This window comes from Rhinolophus ferrumequinum, chromosome 15 (assembly GCF_004115265.2).
Source record: "Rhinolophus ferrumequinum isolate MPI-CBG mRhiFer1 chromosome 15, mRhiFer1_v1.p, whole genome shotgun sequence".
In the NCBI taxonomy this organism is placed as follows: Eukaryota; Metazoa; Chordata; class Mammalia; order Chiroptera; family Rhinolophidae; genus Rhinolophus; species Rhinolophus ferrumequinum.
The window spans coordinates 37412533-37438245 of record NC_046298.1 but is presented as its reverse complement, the minus strand read 5'-3'; the positions used below and the strand labels follow the sequence as shown (position 1 = coordinate 37438245).

Sequence of the window (25713 nt, the reverse complement as noted above, 5' to 3'; positions counted from 1 at the left end):
ACCTCAGAACGTGGCTGTATTTGGAGACAGGACCTTTAAAGAGTGAGTTAAAAAGCAGCCATTTGAGTGGACCCTAATTTAATTGTAGTAATATCGCTGCAAAGAGATTAGGACACAAAACCAACTTTTGGCTTCATGATTTTTTTTTTCTATTGTCATTCTATTCTCTATTTCATTTATCACTGCTGTAATCTTTATTATTAATTTCCTTCTGCTAGCTTTGTGTTTAGTTTGTTCTTTTTCTAGTTCCTTAAGTTGTAAAGTTTAAGGTTGTGGGTTTGAGATTTTTTGTTTTTTAATGTAAGTATTTACAGCTATAAATTTCCCTTAGCACCACTTACACACCTTAAATTTATTCCTCAGTAAAGCTAGGGTGTTTGGGGGGGTGGGGGTGGAGAATCGGTCTTGTTGGGTCTGCAAACCTTCTTTATCAAAAGATAAAAGAGCCCTCACAGCCCCTGCTGGGCTTATTGCCTTGACAAGGGAGTATCTTTCCCTGTGTCAGGCTTGCTGTGTACTCCTTTGCTCTGCTTCATCATAGGTATCAATGCCCTCAGTTTTCTGGATGTCAGATCCCACAGGGAGGTGGTTGGTGTCCTGCCGCTACAGCACAACGCGGGCTGTGTGCAGCTATATCACCCATGTCAGATGTGGAGTTTATCTGCTGGTGATGGGTTACTGACACATCGCAAGGAGCTAGATCCTGTGCAATATGTCTCCCCTCTTGCTGTAAACAAACACTGTACCACTTGATACTGGTGTGTATGTTTTATGTTCTCCATGACTTCAAATCACGCACTGGTCTCTTCCCTGAGTGGTACTTATCTCCCTTGGCCACACAGCATGGCGATCTAGCGAGTAGTCAAACATACAGGAATGTCACAAAAGACCTTCTTATATAAAATATAACATACATTCTCTGAATATGAACAATATTTGGGTGATAACCGAAAAATTTCAAACATTAAATTCTAAGGAGTTCATGTCAGTACAAATTATTTGATATCTTATAAGAACTGAACCATATACAAAAGCCTTCTCACAATCTCTTCAAATTGTTTCTCATTGGTATAATTCCTTTGTCTTCTCTCTCTCTCTCTCTCTCTCTCTCTCTCTCTCTCTCTCTCAATATATAAATATTCCAGAAATTATTTCCCTAGTATCAATTCAGTGATGTACTTTAAGTATTGAACTAAGCCTAAAGGACTTCCCATATTTGTTACATTCAAAGGGTTTCTCACCACTATGAATACTCTAATGTATTTAAGGCTTGAACTAAGCCTAAAAGACTTCCCACACTTGTTACAATCAAATGATTTCTTACCACTATGAATACTCTGATGGTAAGTCGTCCATACACACTAAAGCCTTCCCGCATTCCTTACATTCATAGGATTTCTCACCAGTATGAAATCTATAATGTATACTAAGTTGATGGCTACTCCTGAAAGCCTTCCCACAATCTTTACACTCACAGGGTTTCTCACCAGTATGAATTCTCTGATGTATTTTAAGTGTTCCAATGTCACTAAAGGCCTTCCTACATTCCTTACATACATATGGCTTTCTCACCAGTATGAACTCTTCAATGTTGAGCAAGGTTTGAGGCATGACTAAAGGCCTTTCCACATTCCTTACATTCAGAGGGTTTCTCACCAGTATGAATTCTCGTATGTACTCTAAGGTCTGTATTACGATTAAAGGCCTTGCCACACTCCTTACATTCATAGGGTTTCTCTCCATTATCAATTCTGTGATGTAGAGTAAAAGATGAATGTTTTGTATAAGCGTATGTTTTTCCATGGCTGAGTCTTTCATATCTTGATTCCAAATCTAAAACAAGAAAGAAAAAAAGCTGTTTGCTTCACTAGAATATGTTCTATAGTAGTAATTAAAAGAAAACTGAAAATCTCACCCATTAGAGATGATTTACAGAACTCTAAATAACAGTTATAAAACTTGAAAACATAAGAAGTGAGCTTAGAAAATAGTAAGTTATGCAGTAGAGTGCTGGTAAATGTTTAATTACCAGCTCTACACACACACATACACAGCCCTGATTTGAAGTGTTTGTCAATGTCTATGGTGTAAATACTCCCATTATTGGCAATTTTAAGCTATCAATATAATGTAATTAAAGCCAGACTTAGGATGATATATAAAATTTGCCCCTAGAGAGCCAGTACCACCCAGCTTTAACATACCACTTCCAACTATAATATAAATATATAGATATATAAAGATTTTAAAGGCACCTATTTATATCTGATCATTCTTCAATTACAAGTCCCTGAAAAGTACACATTTCCATCACTGTACTTCCCCTATGTATAGCCATGTGTTTTTCTGACTCTTCAGTTATGATACCCAGAGTCTTTACTTAGTTATCCTCCCCTGAGATTTTATACTTTATCATCCCTACAGCTGTTCAATCTGTTTTATTACTTCATATCTTTTCTCAAGTTCTCTTTAGCTTTCCCTTTTAACCATGGTCAAACATTCTGGTAGTCCCCAAAAGAGTATGTCAATCAATTTTCTGACATATACCAGGTATACATACTGGTTTTATGGTATTTTGAACATTTAGGGAATTTGGGCAAAAAACGGGACCTGAATGATATAAAAGAGCTTAGAGGAAGAGTGTCAAGAATTATGTGAAAAAGAACTGGCAGTTGTGGGTTGAAGGATAAAAAGTGTATGTAAAGCTCTATCTTCAGCAAACTTTAGTTTACTTTTTTTTTTAATTGGAGAATATTGGAAAACAGTGTGTTTTTCAAGGACCCATCAGCTACATGTAAATGTCGTTGTTTTCATTCTAATTGTTGGGGGCGCAGCTCAGCTCCAAGTCAAGTTGTTGTTTTCAATGGAGTTGTAGAGGGTGCAGCTCAATCTAGCTGTGGAGGGCGCAGCTCACTGGCCCAGGTGGGAATTGAACCAGAAACCTTGGTGTTATGAGTACCATGCTCTAACCACTGAGCCAACCGGCTGCTCCAGCAAACTTTAAAGTGCTTAATGAGGGGACTGTGGCTTGGGGCAAAAAAAAATATCTTCCTATAACTAGAGTATGGTATGTGTACAAAAAGTTGAAATAATATTAACAACATTCTTCAGAATAGGAAGACAATGGAAATTAGTAACAAATATTAGAAAACAAAAGCTCTTCCATGTGGAAATGGAAATGCCCTCTCCAAAAATGTTGAATCACTGTGCAAAGAAAAAAACTGAAATGGAAAAATTCTAGTGAATGACAATGAAGAAAATAAGCACATCAGAATCTTGGGCATTCAATTTCACCACTGAGAGAACTCGAAACTTAAAATTATTATCTCTATAAAAGAGAATGAGTTGTGGATCAAAGCCCAATATATAGAAAATAAACAGCAAAGTAGAAAAAATAAGAATAGAAGCAGAATATGAGTTAGAAAACAGTAGCACTAACAAATAAATCAAAGAGTTGGCGCTTTAAAACATTGTTACAGGAACTATTAGGTAAACCAATCAAATACGAGAGTAAAAACAAACAAAAATAAGAAAAGAGGAAAATAAGAACTACAGAGGAATTTATTTAAATGTAAGAGTACTACATCAATACTTTAATAAGTGTGGGTAACTTTCTAAGAAAATTCATCAAAACTGACAAAAAAGAGAAAGCCTAAACTAGCCAGATGTTACAGAAGAAATAGAAAAAAGCTGCCAGAAAAGAGAGTTGTAATGAGCATACTTTAACGCCTATATTTAATACCTATATTATAACACCTATATTATAAAACCTGTATTATAATTTCTCAACATTTGTATCTAAAATATGGATATAGGATAGTTGGACAAAGGGAAAATTGAGAAAGCGAACAGGAAAGGTGAGCCTAGAAATCTTAGGCCAAAATGAGAGGAAAACTTCAAAGACTAAAGAGTTCTATGATTGGCCCTAACTGCAAAAAATAGTAGCATAAAAATGATTATAAAACATGCAATAAAAAGTAATGAATCAACAATGAAAACACAAGAGATAAATTTCTCACCATTAAATAACTCCTTAATGGAAGAAATTCTAGTTCCAGTACAGTGGTATTAAGTCCCTACAGCACAACCCCCCTCTCTGATTTCAACTGTAAATGCGTGACAATACAAAAATTAACCACATGAGGACTGTTAATAAAAAGGATTAAAAAGTACAAATTGGCATTTACAAAATAGTCATGAGAATGTAAAGAACAGCACAGGGAATATAGTCAAAATATTGTAATAACTACATATGGTGTGAGGAGGGTACTAAAATTTTGGGGTTATCACCTCGTTAAGTTATATAAATGTCAAACCACTACGCCGTACACCTGAAACTAATATAATATTGTGTGTCAAGTGTAATTGAAAAATAAAAAAATATTTTAACCTGGTGAAGGAAATAGACATACAAGCCCAGGAAGCACAGAGAGTCCCAAATAAGATGAACCCAAACAGGCCCACACCAAGACATATCATAATTAAAATGCCAAAGTTTAAAGACAAAGAGAATCTTAAAAGCAGCAAGAGAAAAGCAGTTAGTAAACTACAAGGGAGCTCCCATAAGACTGTCAGCTGATTTCTCAACAGAAACTTTGCAGGCCAGAAGGGACTGTCAGGAAATATTCAAAGTGAGGAAAAGCAAGGACCTACAATCAAGGTTATTTCTACCAAGCAACGTGATCATTTAGAATTGAAGGACAGATAAAGAGCTTCTCAGACAAGAAAAAACTACAGGAGTTCACCAACACCAAATCAATATTACAAGAAATGTTCAAGGGGCTACTTTAAGAAGAAGAAAAGATTAAAGGTATGAATAATAAAGTGGCAATAACTACATATCTATCAATAATTACTTTAAATGTAAATGGATTAAATGCTTCAATCAAAATATATGGTTGCTGAATGGATAAGAAAACAAGGGCCATACATATATTGCCTACAAGAGACCCACTTCAGATCAAAAGACACACACAGACTAAAAGTAAAGGAATGGAAAAACTATTTCACAGAAATGAAAACAACACACACACATACACACATACAAAAACTAGCTGGGGTAGCAATACTTATATCAGACAAAATAGACTTTAAAACAAAGTATATAAGAAAAGACAAAGAAGGGGCCGGCCTGGTGGCTCAGGCGGTTGGAGCTCCATGCTTCTAATGCCAAAAGCTGCTAGTTCGAGTCCCACATGGGCCAGTGGGCTCTCAACCACAAGGTTGCTGGTTCGACTCCTCGTCTCCCACAAGGGATGGGGGGTTCCGGCCCCTGCAACTAAGATTGAGCAGGGCACCTTGAGCTGACCTGCTGCTGAGCTCCCGGATGGCTCTTTTGGTTGGAGCACAGGCTCTAAACCACAAGGTTGTGCCAGTTCGACTCCAGCAAGGGATGGTGGGCTGCGCCCCCTGCAACTAACAACAACGGCAACTAGACCTGGAGCTGAACTGCACCCTCCACAACTATGAATGAAAGGACAACAACATGACTTGAAAAAAATCCTGGAAGTACACACCATTCCCCAATAAAGTCCTGTTCCCCTTCCCCAATAAAATCTTAAAAAAAAAAAAAGAAGAAGAAGAAGAGACAAAGAAGGACCCAGTAATCTAACTTTGGGTATTTATCCAAAGAAACCCAAAAGACTAATATGAAAAGACATATATGCATCCATATGTTCATTGCAGCATTATTTACAGTAGTCAAGATATGGAAACAACCTAAGTATCTATCAATAGATGAATAGATAAATACATATATATGTATATATACAATGGAGTGTTATTTGGCCATAAAAAAACTGAAATGAATGGACCAGACAGTATTGAGCTGAGTTACGTAACTCAGAGAAAGACAAATACCATCTGATTTCCCTTATATGTGGAATCTAAACATCAAAATAAATAAAAAACAAAACAAATCCAGAAACAAACTCAAAGACAGAGAACATTCAGGTAGGCCAGGTGCTCTACCTGAGAGCTCTACCTGAAAGGTCGCTGCAGCACATTCCTGGACACATCGCCCGAGCCCATTTCAGCCCTGAACAAAGGGGGCATCACTGCATGCCACCAGCCTCACCACCAGGAGCCACTCCAGTCGGTAGGCCAGTGCCCCAAATGCCTCAGGCACACACTCAGCTCCAAGTGGCCTGCCAAAACCACCTGGCACACAGCCTACTCAGAAGCCATTTCTACATCAGGCCACTTTTTCAAGACTGGGATGGATAATTATTTTGTCTAATTCACATAAACAACATAGAAAGTCAAACAAATATCTGAAAAGACAGAAGAATAACTCTCAAATGAAGTAACAAGAAAAATTCCCAGGAAAAAAACCTAAGAAAACAGAGGTAAGTAATTTGCCTAATAAAGAATTAAAAGAAACGGTCATAAGGATGCTCACCAAACTTGACAGCAGAATAGAGAAACTTAAGGAGAACTTCAAAAAAGAGTTCAAAGGTACAATAAAGAAAAAGCAGATCTGAAAAATACAATAACTGAAATGAAAAATACATTAGAAGGAATCAAGAACATATTAGCTAACAGAAGAACAGATCAGCAACCTGGAATACAGACTAGTGAATATCAACCAATTACAAGAGCAAAAAAAGAAAGAGAATTTAAAAAACAAACAAACAAAAAAACCCAACAAGGATAGCTTAACAGATCCCTGGGAAACATCAAGCTCTCAAATCAGCATTATAGGGATCCCATAAGGAGGAGGACAGAAAAGAACAGAAACTTTAAGAAATAATGGCTGAAAATTTCCTAATCTGGGAAAGGAAACAGACATCCAGGCTCAAAAAGCACAGAGAGTTCCAAATAAGATGTAACCAAAGAGACCCAACCAAGACATATTATAATTAAAATGGAAAAAGTTAAAGATAAAGACACAATCTTGAAGGAAGCAAGAGAAAAATAACAAGTTACATACAAAGGAAACCCCATAAGGCTATCAGCTGATTTCTCAGCAGCAACTTTACAGGCTAGAAGGGAGCAGCAAGACAGCTTTTAAAGTGCTGAAAAAAGGAACCTAAGACTCAGAATAATTTACAAAGCAAGGCTGACATTTCAGAATTGAAGGATAGATAAAGAGCTTCCTGGACAAGCAAAATCTAAAGGAGTTAACCACCATTAAACCAGCTTTACAAAAAATGTAAAGGGCCTTCTTTAAGCAGAAAAGGCAAGGCTATAAACAGAAATAAGAAAATATGAGAAAGGAAAAACACCTCACAGATAGAGCTAATTATTTAATAAACATAGTGAATCAGGCATTTAAAATGCTACTACGAAGGTACAAAGAAAAAAAGTATCAAACTTAACTCAAACCATAATAAATAGTTAGGAGATACACAACACAAAAAGATCTAAAACATGACATCAATAACATAAACCACTAAAGGGGGAGGAAAAATGTAGTCCTTATAGAATATATTTGAACTTAAACAACTATTAGCTTAAAATAGACTGCTATAGATACAGAACAATATGCATAAACCTCATGGTAACCACAAACCTAAAACCTACAAAAGATATACAAACAACAAAGAGAAAGGAACTGAAAGCAAAAACTACAGAAAAACAGCAAACCACAAAAGAAGGGAACAGAGAACTACAAAAACAACCAAAAAACAATTAATAAAATGGTAAAAAGTACATACTTATAATAATTACTTTAAATATAAATGGATTAAATGTTCCCATACACAGACATAGGATGGCTACAAAAGCAGTTCTAAGAGGACCTACCTCAAGGAACAAGAAAATTCCCAAATAATTTAACTCTACACCTAAAGGAACCAGAAAAAGAATAAACAACACCCAAAGTAAACAGAAGGAAGGAAACAGTTAAGATCAGAGCAGAAATAAACAAAATAGAAATTTAAAAAATAGAGAAGATCAATAAAACTAAGAGCTTGTTCTTGAAAAGATACACAAAACTAAGTCCTTTAGCCAAAATCATCAAGAAAAAAAGAGAGAGCCCATATAAATAAATCATAAATGAAAGAGAGGTTACGACTGACACCACAGAAATACAAAGAATCATTAAAGGATACTATGAATAATTATATGGCAACAAATTGGAAAATCTAGAAGAAATGCACAAATTTCTAGATATATAACCTTTCAAGACTGAACCAGGAAGAAATACAAAATCTAAACAGACCGATTACTAGCAATGAAACTGATGCAGTAGTCAACAAACTTGCTACAAATAAAAGTGCAGGCAGGACTAGACAGCTTCACAGGTGAATTCTACTAAACATTCAAAGAGGAATTAATACCTAACCTTCTTAAACTATTTCAAAATTGAAGACAAAGGAATGCTTCCCAAACTCATTCTACGAAGCCAGCATTACCCTGATACCAAAACCAGACAAAAACACTACAAAGAAAGAAAATTATAGGCTAATATCCTTGATGAACATAGATGCAAAAATTCGCAACAAAAATATTAGCAAACTGGATTCAACAATACATTAAAAAGATTATACACCATGACGACCAAGTGGGATTTATCGCAGGGATGCAAGGATGTGAACCAATCCCACTTCTGGGCATTTATCCGAAGACATCCAAAACACTAATTCAAAAAGATATATGCATCCCTGTGTTCATTGAAGCATTACTAGTAATAGCCAAGATATGGAAGCAACCTAGATATCCATCAATAAATAAATGGATAAAGGTATGGTATATATACTCAATGGAATATTACTCAGCAATAAACAAAAAATGAAATCTTGCGATTTGAGACAGCATGGATGGACCCAGAGGGTACTATGCTAAGTGAAATAAGTCAGGCAGGAAAACACAAATACTGTATGATTTCACTTATATATGGAATCTAAAAAACAAATGAACAAATAAAACAGACCCATAGATATAGAGAATAAGCTGACAGTTGCCAAAAGGGAGGGAGATGTGGGCAATAAGAAGGGAAAACAAGATTTTAAAAGATACTACATCAAAGACAGCAAATAATGTACACAAAATTATTAGTCATTATGGAAAAGCAAATTAAAACCACATTGAAATGCTGCTGTATACTTACTTGAAAGGCTAAAATTAAAAGAGGATGACCACACCCATTATTCAAGAAACAGAGGATCCAGAGCTCTCTTACAGCTGAATGTGAAATGGTTAACAACGCTGTAAAATAGTTCCTTACAATTTTAAATTTACAATCTTATGTATCTGACTCTAAATCTGAAAGCTTACAAATTTAAGTACATACCTATCATACAAATCAGGCATTCAACACCTAGGTACTTGCCCCAAAGAATGAAAGCATATGTCCATACAAAAATTTATAAACAAATGTCCATAGCATCCTTATTTGTTATTGCCAAAAACTAGAAATGTCCATCAACAGATAAATGGATAAACAAATTGTAGTATAACCAAATACCAAAATACTACTGAGTAATAAAAAGCAGCGAACTCTCAATATAACACAGATGAACCTCAACACAATTATGTCGAGTGAAAGAGGCAAGACGAGAAACTTCACACTGTATTATCTTTATAGAAAACTTGAAATAAATGTTAACTCTATTGTGACAGAAAGTAGATCAGTGCTTGCCTAAGGAAGTTGTAGGGAGAGAAAGAGGGCACGGAAACTTTTGGGTATTATAGCAGGTTAAGAACATGCTGCTACTCCCCCCATCCCAGATGTATTCAACTTTAAATATCTTATATGAGTTAAGGATCTCAAGAGGAGGAGCTTATCCTGGATTATCTGGTGGGGTCCAAATGCAAACATGGGTACCTTTTAAAGAGAGGCAGAATTTTGAGAGAGCAGAATGCAATATGACCCTGGAAGCAGAGAATGGAGTGATGTAGCCACAAGCCAAACATTATTTGCAGCATCCATAGGCTAAAAAAAAAGCAAGTAATGAATTCACCTTTAGAGTGCCTGCTGACACCTTTATTTCAGACTTTTGAAATACAGACCAGTGAGACAATAAATTTTTGTTATTTTAAACTACCTGATTTGTTGTAATTTTCTATAGCAGCCCTAGGAATCTAACATACCAGTGAGAAATATGTTCATTATGTTGACCATGGTAATGATTTCATGGGTGTATTCACACAGAGAACTTAAACTGTACACTTTACATGTGTAGTTTATGTTAATTATGCCTCAATAAAAGTTTTATGTTTACAAAAGGAAATCATAAAATTAGAGTATGATGATTGTGCAACTCTCAATGAATTAAATTATCTAGGTAGTAAGAATTGGCTTCTAACATCACAAAAGGAGACAATCAAACATGAGGTGACTTTAAAGAAAAGAACACAGCAGTTTTAACCTTTTCAAAAAGAGTAAACCCGAGTCTGCCAACTGACAGGATGTTCAGAAGAAGGTGCTTAACTGCACCTGTAGTATACAGTCAAATCCAGATTGAGTTTCTATACAGTATTAAGCTATGAATGCATACAGTGTAACTCTACATAGCTGGCCAAAGAAAAACCAGGGAGTTTATAATTTGAGTAAATACTAGAGAACATATTGGAAGAAAATATCTGAAAGCCCAGAGAGATTATCAGTTTAATGACATGTACCTTGAAATGACAAAGATAATGGAACCAGAAGACAGGACGTTAGAAGTTATTGTAACTATGTTCAAGTATTTAAAGGAAAATTTCAACACAGTATGAAAAAGAAAGGGATGATATTTAAAAAGAAACCAAATGGTACATCTAGAGAAAAAAAATATATAATATTTGAAATGAGTATTTCATTGGATGTTAAAGTGATTAGATATTAAAAAAGAAAATTTCAGAAAACATAAAGACATAAAATCTCTTGCAACTGAAACAGAAGAAAAACAATGGGAAGAAAATGAGACAAAAATTCAGTGACCAATGGGACAGTATTAAGAGGTCAATGATATGTATAATGGAGACCCACAAAGAAAGGTGAGGCATAAAAAGTAAAAACATTTTAACAAAGTGGATGAAATGTTTCTATATTTGAAATAAAATACAAATCCACAGATCAAAGAAGTTCAGAAAACTCCAAGCAGGATAAACACATAAAAATCCTCAGACCAAGACACTCCTAAACAAATTGATGAAAAAAATGATAAAAACAAAATCTTCAAAGTGACCACAGGAAAAAAGACATGTTAGATAAAAAGAAATAAGTATAACAATTACCACAGAAATTCTATCAGCCAGATGGCCACTGAACAACATCTGTAAACTGCTGAAAAGAAAAAAATGTCAACCTAGAATTCTATACTCAACAAAAACAACCTTCAAAAAAAAAAAAAAAAGCTTTTTCAGACAAAAAACAATGAAGGGATTAATCAGTAGCCAACCTGTATTACACAAAATGATAAAGTTCTTAACCAGAAAAGAGATAATACCATATAAAAAAAAGTGGAACTACCCCGAACAGAATGAACATAAGAAATTGTACCTATGTGAGTAAAAATAAGAGACTTTTATTTTATCATCTAATAATTTTTTTAAAAGATAGGTAGGACCCAGTTGGACCGCACACACCCCTCCACCACCCAGGGAGACCTCTGATCGTCTGGCGCTGTGGCCACTCCTCGGGGCCAGGAGCGGGGAAGCCAAGTGTGAGAATCCCTGCGCAGAGCGCAGGCTCTTTCCGCTGCCAATCACCATGACTTACTTCAACAAGGGCCCTTCCTACAGACTTTTGGCCGAGGTCAAGAACTAGATTGCTTCCAAGTATGATCATCAAGCAGATCTTCGCAATTGGATAGAAGCGACTGGCATGAGCATTGGCATCAACTTTCCGCTGGGCTTAAAAGACGTCATAATCCTCTGCGAACTCATAAACAAGCTAAAGCCAGGCTCAGTGAAGGTCAACGAGTCCTCGTTAAACGCCTCAGCTGGAGAATAGTGGCAACTTTCTTAAAGCTGTTCAGGCTTATGGTATGAAGCCACATGACAGATTTGAAGCAAATGATCTTTTTGAGAATGGAAATATAACGGAGGTTCAGACTACACTTGTGGCTCTAGCAAGTCTGGCTAAAACAAAAGGCTTCCATACAACCACTGACATCGGAATTAAGTATGCAGAAAAACAAAGACACTTTGATGAAGGAATATTAAAAGTTGGCCAAAGTGTAATTGGTTTGCAGACGGGAACCAACAAATGCGCCAGCCAGGCAAGTATGACAGCTTATGGGTTCAGGAGGCATCTTTATGATCCCAAAAGGCCAACTGATAAACTTTTTGATCAGACCACGATTAGTCTGCAGATGGGCACCAAAAAAGGAGCCAGCCAGGTGGGGATGTTAGTGCCAGGTACCAGCAGAGACATCTATGATCAGAAGCTAACCTTACAACCAGTGGACAACTCAACAATTTCTCTACAGATGGATACCAACAAAGTCGCTTCCCAAAAAAGAATGTGTGTATGGGCTCGGGTGGCAAGTATATGATCCCAAATACTGTGCTGCTCCAACAAAACCTGTCACAACAGAAGCCAAGGAACAGGAACAAATAGGCCGGAAATCAGTGATAGCGATTACCAGGCAGAATACTGAAATGAGTACCATGGCAAGTACCAAGATGACCACCCCAGAGATTACCAATATGGTGACCATGGCATTGATTATTAGATTCACAGAGAGGAGCTCAGTATTTAGCTCATTGTTTTTATTCCATGAGAACCAAGCTAACCCTAATTTTTATCTTGTCTTCCTAAAACACTATTATGCTTATTGTACCTAAAAGAAATATTGCTTTACATATATTCCCTTTTCCTTTTTCTGTCTCTTCCCTAAATAGTTGCCTTTTAGTGCTGTAATGGTTAAATCCCACAGCATAACCAATAACACTAAACAAAGTAAAAAGGAATACTGTGAAAGGGGAGTACTCTTGTACAGCCAATTCTTTTATTACAGATCTACGCATTTTTACAATCTTCTACTTAAATTGGTGTTTTCAAACAATAGGAAGTTGGGTTTTTTTTCACAGTTTAGTGTCTAGTTTCTATGTGGAAGACTAAACTCATGCTTACAGTTAAGGTGGTATTTACCAACTAAATTTAAAATGCAACATTTTAGAAATTTACATATCAATGTTTCTACAGTATTGTTTGCTAACTTCTAAATAAAATCATGAGATAAAAAACATAAATGACTGTCACATGTGTCAGAGTTTGAAGAGAAACACAACCACTTGAAGATACATAATAAGGGATTTACTCAGAAAACTAGTTATTGTAAATTTGGTTAAACAAGTCTATATACAAGGTGTGATCAAACAACATGGTGAACGTTTAAATAAAAATTTATTACAGTAAGACACATTGCCATTAACGACCCCCAAAATACTCCCTCTTGCTTCGAACACACTTATCCCATCATTCTGGCTACTTTCTGAAGCAGTTCTGGAAGTATTCTTTCATAAGTTTCTTTAGTTGCACTGTTGTGGCTGCCTCGATGTCCTGAATCGATTCAAAACATTTACCTCTCATGGTTATTATGACTTTGGAGAATGAAGTTTGTATGTTTGAGGGGTAGCATGTAGATTAGAGTTAGTGACTGGTGACTAACAGGACATGAAGCTAGTATGTCAGCAAGGATCAGATCCTATAAGATTTTTGGTTCATTATGAAGAAGTAGAATTGTTTATAAGAGTAATTAGGATTCCTAATCTGATTTAGGTTTTTTTAAAAAAAGATTTCACCTTTGCATTAATCATAAGACTTATACAGAAGCCTAGATATGCTATTCATTTTCATATCCTTTTCAAATATTTCTTAATTCTTATTTGTGTTAACATTTATCTCTGGGAGTTATTCCCATGGTTCTTTCTAAGTTGGTATTTAATTATTTTTAATTTATTTGAAATTTATTTGTGAATCTATTACCTGATTCTGCGTTTTTCTAATTCTCATTTGTGATCTTTCATATCTCAAAGTATTTTCTTGTTTTATAGCAGTTTTTTAATAGAATGGTATAGTTTTTCCCTGTTTTCAGGGCACTTGTGTTAGATGTTTTTATATTGTCTCTACAACTATCATTAACTTTAGTCATATACATTCTTGTATGGAATTTGATCTTGGGCTTTTTGCCATTTACATGTGAGATTAGTTTTCCTCAAATTTGAGAAAGGAGTCAAGGTTGTGGATACCTTTTCTAAATTTGTGGTTTTTACAGCTCCCTCTTCTGTTTCTTTCTTTTAAGTGTTCAAATTATGGCTTGGAGAAGCATGGAGCTATTCAGAAACATAGTTTTTTATGCCATTACAATTAAGTTGGTATTAATCTGATTTAGATTGTTACAGAAGGAGATGTTAATTGTAATTCCCATGAAAACCATTGAGAAAATAACAAAAACTGCATAGCAAAGGAAACAATAAAGGAAATCAAATGGTACACTAGAACATATTTATTTAATACAAAAGACAGTAATTAAGAAAATGAGGGAAGAAAAGGCACAAGACATATAGAAAATAAGTAACAAAATTTTAGATGCAAATTCTACTAGTAATTACATTAAACATAAATTGAGTATGCACTCCATTTAAAAGACCAACACTGGCAGAACGGATTAAAAATAAAAACCATGGGGCCGGCCCGGTGGCTCAGGCGATCGGAGCTCCATGCTCCTAACTCCGAAGGCTGCCACTTCGATTCCCACATGGGCCAGTGGGCTCTCAACCACAAGGGTGCCGGTTGGACTCCTCGACTCCCACAATGGATGGTGGGCAGCGCTCCCTGCAACTAAGATTGAACATGGCACCTTGAGCTGAGCTGCCGCTGAGCTCTCAGATGGCTCAGTCGGTTGGAGAGTGTCCTCTCAATCACAAGTTTGCCAGTTGGACTCCCGCAAGGGATGGTGTGCTGCGCCCCCTGCAACTAAGACTGAAAGGACAACATGAAGCTGAACGGCACCTTCCACAACTAAGATTGAAAGGACAACAACTTGACTTGGAAAAAAGTCCTGGAAGTACACACTGTTCCCCAATAAAGTCCTGTTACCCTTCCCCAATAAAATCTTAAAATAAATAAATAAATAAACAAACAAATAAATAATAAAAACCATGATCCAACTGTAAGAAACACATTTGTAAGAAACAAATAGGTTAAAATAAAGGGTGGAAAAAGATACAAGTAGGCAAAGTAACCAAAAGAGAGCTGGAGTGGTTTTACTAATATCAGAAAAAAAGACTTAAGGAAGAAAGTGTTAGTTGAGACAGAGGAATATTTTATAATAATAAAAGGGTCAATCCATCAATATGATATAACACTAATAAATATGTATCACCTAACAACAGAGCCCTAAAATATAAGAAGCAAACACTCGGGGAGTCCGGTTGGCTCAGTTGGTTAGAGTGTAGTGCTCGTAACACCAATGTCACTGGTTCGATTCCCACATGGGCCAGTGAGCTGCGCCCTCCACAACTAGATTAAAAACAACAACTTGACTTGGAGCTGATGAGTCCTGGAAAAACACACTGTTCCCCAATAAATATTTAAAAAAAAAAAAAAAGCAGCAAACACTCAACAGAAAGAAGGAAAAAATAGAACATTCAACTATAATTGAATCTCACTTTCAATAATAGATAGAACAACTGGACAGAAAATTATGAAGGCTTTAGAAGACTTTAACAAAATTATAAAGTAAGTAGGCCTATCACAATTCAACAGAATACTCTGCCTAAAAACAATGGGATACACATTCTTCTTAAGTACATATGGAACATTCTCCAGGATAGAACATATATTAGGCCATAAAACAAGTGTGGTCTCTGACCAAAATGGAATGAAATAAATTAGTAACAAGGAAATCTGAAAAATTTAAATTTAATAATGTGTGAAAATTAAACAATACACCCTTAAATAATGTGGGTCACAGTAGATGACAAATGAAATTTAAAAATACTTTGATGGATGAAAATAACAGAACATACCAAAGTTTATGGATACAGTAAGAGGAAATGTATAGCTGTAAATCCCTATATTAAAAAAGAAAGATTTTAAATCAGTGACCTAATCTTCTGCCTTAAGAATCAAGAAAAAGGGGCCAGCCCGGTGGCTCAGGTGGTTGGAGCACCGTGCTCCTAATGCCGAGGTCGTTGTGAAGAACGGCTCTTCCTGGAGCTGGGCTGCTGTGAACAGAACATCCAGCAACAACTGCCTCAGCAGCGGGGAGCTCAAGACTCACAATACCAGCATGGGCCAGGGAGCTATGTTCTACACAACTAGACTGTGAGACAATGGCTTGAACCGGACTGGGTAGGGGAGGCAGAAGAAAGGGTAAAAAAAAAAAAAAAAAAAGAATCAAGAAAAAGAGCAAACTAAACCCAAAGCAGGCAGAAGGAAGGAAATAATAAAGGTTGGAACAGAGATCAATGAAATAGACAATAAAAAATTAACAGAGAAAATCAACAAACCAAGAGTTTCTTCTTGACCTTTTATAATTTTTGCTTTTATGTTTAGATCTATATCTATTTTGAGTTTATTATTATGGTGTGAGTAGGGTTCTGGACTCGTTTTTCCCTATAGATACTCTTTTTTCAAAAAACTTCATTTTTTTTTTAGGGGAACAGGACTTTATTGGGGAGCAGTGTGTACTTTCAGGACTTTTTCCAAATCAAGTTGTTGTCCTTTCAATCTTGGTTGTGGAGGGCGCAGCTCAGCTCCAGGTCCAGTTGCCGTTGTTAGTTGCAGGGGGCGCAGCCCACCATCCCTTGTGGGAGTCGAACCGGCAACCTTGTGGTTGACAGCCCACGCTCCAACCAACTGAGCCATCCGGGAGCTCAGCAGCAGCTCAGCTCAAGATGTCATGTTCAATCTTAGTTGCAGGGGGCAGTGCCCACCATCCCTTGTGGGAGTCGAGGAGTCGAACCGGCAACCTTGTTGTTGAGAGCCCACGGGCCCATGTGGGAATTGAACCGGCAGCCTTTGGCATTAGGAGCATGGAGCTCCTAACTGCCTGAGCCACCAGGCAGGCCCCTAGATACTCAGTTATTCCAGCAACATTTTAAAAAAAGAATTTCCTTTCCCCATTGGATTGTTTTGACACCTTTGTTGAAAATGAAATCGTATGAATGTGTGTCTGTTTCTGGTCTCTATTGTGTGTTTCATGTTGGCGCGGAAAACGCAAGTGTTGAGGTAGGTTTTTCATACATGACCTTTATCAAATTGAGGTAGTTCTGTTCTTAGTTTGCTGAATCTTTTTTATTCTGAATAGGTGTTCAATTTCTTTATCTGAATCTACTGAAATAGTTATTTTTCAAAACTTTACATTCAGTAAAATTCACTGAGTTATCTCATGCTGAGATATTTCCTCTCCACATTATAAAGCTTTTCTTCACTGAGAAGGGAGCTTTTCAACCAGTGTTTCAAGGATGTGTTTACTAAGTGTGTTTACCACCTTAGTAAGTGAGGTATCACTTACATAGATAACTTCTCCTGCCTGACTTGTTCTTACCTGTACACCACCTTCTTGTTTCTTCCCTTACAACCATACAGGGATCTTTTCCTTGCTCCAATAAGGTAATTACATCTGGCTTAGAAATGGAATGGCCTGCTTACAAAAAAAAAAAAAAAAAAAAAAAGCCACAGAATAGAGAAATAAGTTGCAACTAGTTAAGATTAAAATTATAATAATCAAAAGGTCATAATGATATTGAGTATTTTAGGGATGAATGAGGGAATTGAAGAACAAGAGATCAATTAGGTAAGGTAAAGTTTTTATTTTGCTATTTGTTTACAATTTAAACTCATATGTCCTCTAACTCTAGAGAGCAAGCATAATGTGGCTGAAGACACAATGTGGAGCCTGGGATCAATTCCTGCCTTTGCCACCTTCCAGCTGGGTCTGACCTTGGGCGATTCACTTAAACCCACTATACCTCAGGATTCTCACTTGTAAAAGGGGATAATAATAGTACAGTTGTGGGGATTAAATCAGTTAATCCTATGTTATTTTTATTAATTAAATCACACAATGTGCTTAGAATAATGATTATTACAGAGTAATCACAATGCTAGCTATTAACATTATTGTTATGTTCTTGTATTATTAGAGTACACAAGAAAAGATAGCTGTAAGATATTCACTGCATTTTGAATGTAATTTTCATGGATGACAACTTTCAACTACAAATCAGATTAACTTTATTTTAGAAAACAGACTGCTTTTGGTAAAGTGAATTCCAATTATCCAATCCACCACTATATAATTGTAGAGGCTCTTTTGACAATGAGAGCAATTCAAGACACTATGTGAAGTTGATTCCCCTGAAACTGGATCAGATAATCAAATGGAGTATTATAGCAATTTGGAGCACAAATGAAAAAGAAACGTGAATCCTTTCACAATGGTTATACAATCTGTACCACAGATTTCTCAACTAGCTGCTTGGTCATTATAGAAGAGAGGCAAATACAAAGAAACAGAGGAAGGTGTGAATGTTATCGAAGGATAGGTAAGATGAGGGCATTTCATGGAGTTGCCATTTCTAACCTAACAAAGCTCAAACCACTTTTTTGGGAAGAGCGAAAACAAACAACTATTTTCTTTAAAGGCAGCCCTGAAAATTGCAGTGGAAAAAACCTATAGACTACTTACTATACAGTAGACTATAAATTAATCTAAGTTATTTGAGGCTGATAAACATACCCAGTAAGACCAAGTTACCATAGTTCTCCATCATCACGTCCCAGTACAAAGTCTTCTAAATAAGGTCCAGACATTCCCATTACTGCTGAGAAAAGTCTACAGCCACATCTCTGAATGTCAATGATCCCTGAAATAGTAAATAGATGTATTACTGGAGAAATTAAAGAAAATACTTTGAAAGTAGGAGCAGAGGAGATGAAAGACTTCTATGCAGAAAAGCACGTAGGCTGGCAATCTGTGATGAGACTGAAGCAGAACGTACACATATTTTTGAAGAAGCCTGCTGACACAGACAAAACATCTTCCATACTCTGGGATACTTCTAAATATCAGAACCCTTTAGAAATGGACAAAATGTTTCCCTACAAAATTTTTAAAAGTGCACAAGGAATAATGTCCAAATGACACATTATGATGCTCATAAATTCTCAATAAATGTGAGTTGAGTTACTGAGGAATATTTTAAGGGAAGAAACTTTTTTATTTTATTTATTTTTTGGGGGAGGGGAAGAGAAAATTTTAATCATGAGATGTTTCTCTCTAAGTTTTAGAAAACTAGGTTGCATAAAATGAAGACTTTCTTCAAGCATCAAGTACTTCACTATGTAAGATATTACCATAAGGATTTTCACTTGTTTCAGGAAATCCATGTTTAGTTGGCACATGACATTACATTTTATAAATATACCAGATTTAAACATTTATACGGTGAGTTTGTACAACATTTGGAAGGTCTTTCCCAATTCTAAGATTCTGTTTTCACCTACTACAAGACAATTAAGTTCACGAACTCATCCTCAAAAAAGTGCTACAAAGCTCATTGCTGAAGAGCTCTACGGTCACCTTCGAAGTACTCCCCTTAGGAAGCTATGCATCAATGCCAGCGCCGAGTCTACCCTTCAAAGCAATTCTGGAACTCTTTTTCTGGAATGGCCATCAGAGCTGTCATCATATTACCCTTGATGTCCTGAATGTCATCAAAATGTCTTCCTTTCAATATTTCCTTTATCTTCAGGTAAAGAAAGAAGCCATTGGGGGCCAGATCAGGTGAGTAGGGAGCGTGTTCCAATACAGTTATTTGTTTACTGGCTAAAAACTCCCTCAGACAGTACCATGTGAGAGGGTACATTGTTGTGATGCATGAGCCATGAATTGTTGGTGAAAAGCTTAGGTCAGTTAACTTTTTCATGCAGCCTTTTCAGCACTTCCAAATAGTAAACTTGGTTAACTGTCCTGTTGGTACAAATTCATAATAAATTATCTCTCTGATATCAAAAAAGGTTAGCAACATTATTTTCACTCTCGATTGGGACTGATGGAACTTTTTTGGTTGTGGAGAATTGGCTGACTTCCACTGTGCACTTTGACGTTTTGTTTCAGGGTCATATTGGTACACCCACGTTTCATCACCAGTGGGAACACGGCCCAAAACATCGTCTTGCCTCTCCAAAAGGTCTTGACAAATTTGACTCTCCTTTGCTTTTGTTCATCGGTGAGCTCCTTCGGGACCATTTTTTCACACACCTTTCTCATGCCAAGATTTTCAGTTAAGATTTTCCTGTTTCTCTATTGATGTTTACTTGGTCTGCTATGCTTCTCACAGTCAGCCAACAATTTTGACGCACTATTTGATGAATTTTTGCAATTTTTTCATCAGTCTGCTCGTTAATTGCCGCCCTGACCTCTCTTATCAGTGATGCGTTCTCTCCCCTCAGAAAAATGTTTAATCCATTTGTACACTGACATTTTCTTCATGGCATTACCCCCATAAACTTGGACTAACATGCCCCTGATTTCACTTCTACTCTGGCCAAGTTTAACAAGAAATTTAATGTTTGTTTGGTGCTGTAATTCAAGCTCAGACATTCTCACGACGGTACACAAAAACACGCAACAACAATAATGGATGCCACTCAGCAAGACACTGCCACACGTAGACACAAACATAGCTGTGAGACAGTGATATACCAAGGTTATGAAACCTTACTGAGCTGTTTGTACAGTGCTGCCAATGAAAGTTCAGGGTGGCAAGTTCTCAAACTTAATTGTCAGACCTTGTATATATAATAATATTTATTTTTGTTGCCATCTACTATTTTTCACTGAGCGATTTCCTTATTTTGAGTGTGGTAGGTAATTTCATTACCGATGACCTCCATCTCCTGGTATTTATGTCCTTGTGTAATCTCCTCTCTTTGAATGTGGGCTGAACGTAGCAAGAGTGAATTGTTTTTAACAAATAGAATATAGTATACGTGATGGAATGTCACTTCCAACATTAATTTACAAAAGACTATAATTTCCACATTGCTCATCCTCTCTTGTGGTCTCACTTGCTCACTCTGATGAAGCCAGCTACCCTATGGAGCTGCCCTATGGAGAGGCCACAGAACAATAAACTAAGATCAGTCTCCAGTCAACAGCTACTGATGAAGCGAGGCCCTCGGTCCACTGCCATGAAGAACTATATCCTGTCGACAACCACCTGAGTGAGCTTGCATGCAGATCTACCCAGAGTTGAGCTTTAAGATGACACAACCTTCATCAACACCTTGATAGCCTTGTAAGAGTCCTAGAGCAGGAGAGCTAAGTTAAGTCATGTCCAGATTGCTGACTCACTGAATCTGAGAAATAAATGTTTACTGCTTTAAGATACTACGTTTTGGAGTAATTAATTATGCAACAGGTAATACATTGAGTCAAAGGATATTGAAGAAGGCTGGAATTATATAGATGTCACCCAAGCTTAACAAGTCTCATTCAACAAAAAAATAGCCTTAGTATTATGTCTCATGACTTTCCTACCAAGTCCATGACCACATTGCCATATACTCATCCATACAAAGAGTGAGATTTCACTCTATATTAAGATTCAGTTCATTAAATGATAAATTCACTTCGTCTACTTGGAAATCTCAGGTCTGAAGAAAATTTCAATTATCATGGATAGTTAAATATAACCATTTGTCTCCATCTCACCAAACCACAGACCTGACCCACATAGCATAAACTTTTACTTCAAAGAACTTAACCCTTCACTACTTCATCGCTGTACTTAGTAGAAGCATGGGCACTTAATTTGGTCAGCAATTACGTGAACACCAGTTAGTTTACCACGGGCCACATAGAGAGACCGCTAGGTAATTTGGCATCACATTTCACTGGAATAAGAGCTGGGAAGCAGGTTATTTCCTTCTTTTAGGAACCTTCAGAAAACTTAATGAAAATACTTACATGACCTAAAACACACATACATATTTCAACAAGGAGAGAAACATCAACTTACATGGGCCATGGTTTTAGACCTGCAAGAGTGGATCAGTCCTCTGCGTTCCTCTATCAGAAAAGCAAAGTCCAGAAAACCCAGACCTGAGAGAAGAGAAAGACCTTGAGACCAGTTGTGCTTTAGTTTTTCCCTACTGGACTTAAGTTAATATTATAATTATGTTCTTCCATTCCAGGTTTCAAATCACCTCATTATCACACATTAATTTGGATACATTAGGATTCTAAACAAATCCATTTCCTCATTCAAGTCCCAGAAGTCTTAGCTGCAGAGTCACTTCTGCATTGAAGCCAGACTCAGGTACCTCAGCAGGAAATTTTCTGGTCAATGTGCTGTTGTGGTGAAGCTCATCTGGACCTGAGATTAGGCAACTCTGTCCTGCTCTGAGCAGATCTTCCGCTTTCCATTCCCATCTTCAAGAATGAAACGAGGCCAGCCACATTATCCAATCAGAACCTCTTTTGGGGCCTTGATTAGGTGAAGTTGACTGAAATACTACAGATGGACCGAAATGTTCAGCATTCTGAGTCTAGCAATGCTTACTAGTTAAATACATGACAAACCAACATTGTACTAGAATACAAAGTAATCATTAAATGTTCAGTTGAAAAGAATATTTAAGGACATGGAGAATGTTCCATATATAACATCAATAGAAAAATCAAGTTGACCACATATTTATTTTTATAAAATATAAAAATATATTAATCAATACACAGAGAATGACAGACAGACAGATAATCATAAAACAGAAGATAGAGAAAGTTGGAAATTTATATGGGGGTGACATAGTAACTTGAAATATGTGCACGCTTTTTCAAATCGCCAAATTGGAGACTTCCAAAGTTCTTTAAATACAGACTGTTTTACTAAATGGGTTATATTTTGTTCTTTTGAATTCCAATATCTGAACTCACTGTATCATTTAGTTATGTTGGAATTCTGTCTACAAAAAATTGGAGAACAGTCCCTGAGTAATATGTTTTGGGAGTTGAAGAGAGTCTTAATTCAGGTTTACTTCAGATCTTTTTGAAAAAAGAATTTTGTTTCTAATTCTATCAGTTTTATCATGACATCATCCAGATAGCTGCTGAATTATCTATTAATTTTGCTATGTATCTAATATTATTAATATGAAATCTATAAGATACAAAGGTTACAGTGAAAAATTCATTTATTGCCATACAGAACCCATGTACTCAGTATAATTTGTTCATATCCTGACTGTCATTATAGTCACACTAAAGTCTCCTTTCTGTGAAACACAGGCAGCCCACCTAACTCTTTCCAGTGGCCTTTATCACATACTACCTTACAATTATTTTAACTCAGATTTTAACTTCCTTCACAGCTTGTAAGTACTTTGAAGGAATCAATTATTTCTATTTAATGGTTGTATTACTCCAAATATTACACTTTCCAGGTCTGGCATATTTTAGACAATTAAAAGAAGTATTTTTTTTTTTTACCACAAAGTACCATTTCTAGAAAAATTTTAAAGGAAGTAACTATAGACATTCACAAAGTATATGCACAAGGACGTTCATCAGAGAATAACTGATAGTCCAAAATTAGAAACATAAAAATCTTATAGCAGGCAAACAGGTTAAATATATTATGGGTCTGCTATACTGTGACATACTATGCCATTATTAAGGAAGATATTAAATAGTATAATTGATGAAAACAATATTAAAAGAATTACTCTGTAAAGAAGGCAGATTTAAAAAATAATGTATAATTTAGGAGATGGTATCCCATTGAAATTAAGAAAATAGGCTCTATTTTCAGACTTTCAGGAAGTAAGATTGAGCTTTGAGCTGTGAGAGTTAATATCTCAATGCCTGTTTCCTCATGAGCAAAGCTGAAATAAGAAAATCACCTACGACATATGACTATTTTGAAGACTAATCAAGATAATCCAAATAAACACTAAAAAGTATATCATGATGAGTAATGTAAACTATCTAGCATTATTAAAGATGAAAATCTTTCCATGCCCCTTAATTTTTTAATTATAGAACAAAGTTAAATTATGGTGTTTATTGTTTTTGTTATATTAAAACTTGTGCTTCTTGAGTTTACTCTTTCTCATAATTCTAATTTTTAAAATTTCAGGACCTACATTTGAGAAAATAGAATTCTGCTTAATAAAATCACTAGTTAAAAAAAAAACAATGAGATTATCAGACAGGAAAAAAGAAAATGTTCCCTTCCTTAGACCCCAGCAGCTACAGAGAGCAAGAAAAACTATGTTCAGAATCATAAACCTGTTCAAAGAACTACATGATAAAATTGAGAATATTAACTGGAGAATGACTATTATTCTTCTGTACCACATGGAGATTTATGTAAATATTTATAAATATAATCCTTATTTGCTGGTATAATAACTGTTTGGAAATATTAATTCTACTTGCCAGATACCTGGAAATCAGAGATTAGTGCTATTGTTGCTGAAAGTAATGTTAAATCTCCACATGACTAATTCTGAATGGGTGTCTTAGTAATATGGTGCCCTGGTAATTAAGTTTTAAATAGCATTTCTAATAACTAAAAGGTATAACTACTTGGAATACTGTTCAAACAAGATCCCTGGCCCTTTCCTCGTCTTCCTACATGCACAAATATGTAAAGAAACCTATTATTGGAAAACATTTCTTTTTCAAACTAAGAGTTGGACTCTTCGTCTCCCTTATTTAATAAATTCTATTCTGCCAAAATCAAACCAGATATGACAAAATAAAAATTAGAAAAATATACAACAAATTAGTAAAGTGATTATCCCTAAGCAGGGAGGTTATGTTGTTCTTGCTCTCCTCTTAATAAATTCCTTACGAAATTATTTTTTTTCAATAAGCCTGCATTAATTCCATCATCATAAATACAATACAAAGATACTTCAAAGTATTAAAAATATTTATAGACATCACTTTGGGGAGAGGCTATAAATTTGGAAATACTTAGCCTGTGATGAAAAATCAATGTAATTGAAATAAAAACCACTTACTTTTTCTTGAATATGCTTTAGCTGATATAATTAGAGACATTTCATCATAAATAGTCAAACTTTAATGGAAAGGAAAATTCCCTTTGCAAATTAATGAAAATATGTATCCGAAATAGGTATAAAAGTTTTGATTACACAAAAAAAATGCTCAATAAATGTGGTTAAACCCCTTCCTTTTTTCTCTGAATAACTAAAATATCGTTTTGGATATCATCCTTGTAAAAAGTTTAAATAAAATTGTCTTTTAAAATGAGCTGCATATATAATTTCAAATTTTCTTGAGTACTATTATTTACAATATGAAAATTGCTTAACAATAGATTATGGCCATTTTTTTTCTTATAATGACTAATTGTTATAAACAGAAATTTTATTACCTACATAATATTCTATCTCACAGATGTCATGTGATTTTCTTAACCATTCCCGTTATCTTATAAATTATAAATTCTGTGCAAAACCATCCCAAGGTATAACCATCTTTGCAGATCAAAAATCCAGTTATAAATCTTTTGGGTTATATATTCCTTTGAAAAGTGCATTTTTACAAATATATGCAGTAATTTTCTATGATTACAAGAGGTTTGTGGTCCCCTGTAATGCCACAAATACAAGGAACCCCTGGTTCACAACTCCTGTTCTGGAAAACTTCAGCGTCCACCTAGTCCTCCACCTACTCCTTTGACGAGCAAGCACTCATCACAATTAACTTCTCATTTTCATTACTTCTGATTTATAGAGATCTTAAGGGTGAATGATCCAGAATAAGCACAATGTTCCAGCCTCCCTGGCTA

The 25713-nt window shown here is 35.8% G+C and overlaps 1 protein-coding gene and 1 pseudogene across 1 annotated transcript in view; one reads left to right on the top strand and one right to left on the bottom strand.

Annotated features, from left to right (window-relative positions):
• Positions 1-1167: 1167 nt before the first annotated feature.
• The window catches only part of LOC117035349 (zinc finger protein 677-like), a 59112-nt gene continuing 34566 nt past the window's right edge, over positions 1168-25713 (bottom strand). The window contains 7 exon segments of the mRNA XM_033129244.1: positions 1168-1265; positions 1268-1344; positions 1346-1566; positions 1568-1833; positions 17430-17528; positions 18624-18678; positions 21910-21992. Of these exon segments, the coding sequence (XP_032985135.1) occupies positions 1168-1265; positions 1268-1344; positions 1346-1566; positions 1568-1833; positions 17430-17528; positions 18624-18678; positions 21910-21992 (899 nt within the window).
• On the top strand, positions 11753-12605 carry LOC117035226 (calponin-3-like; annotated as a pseudogene).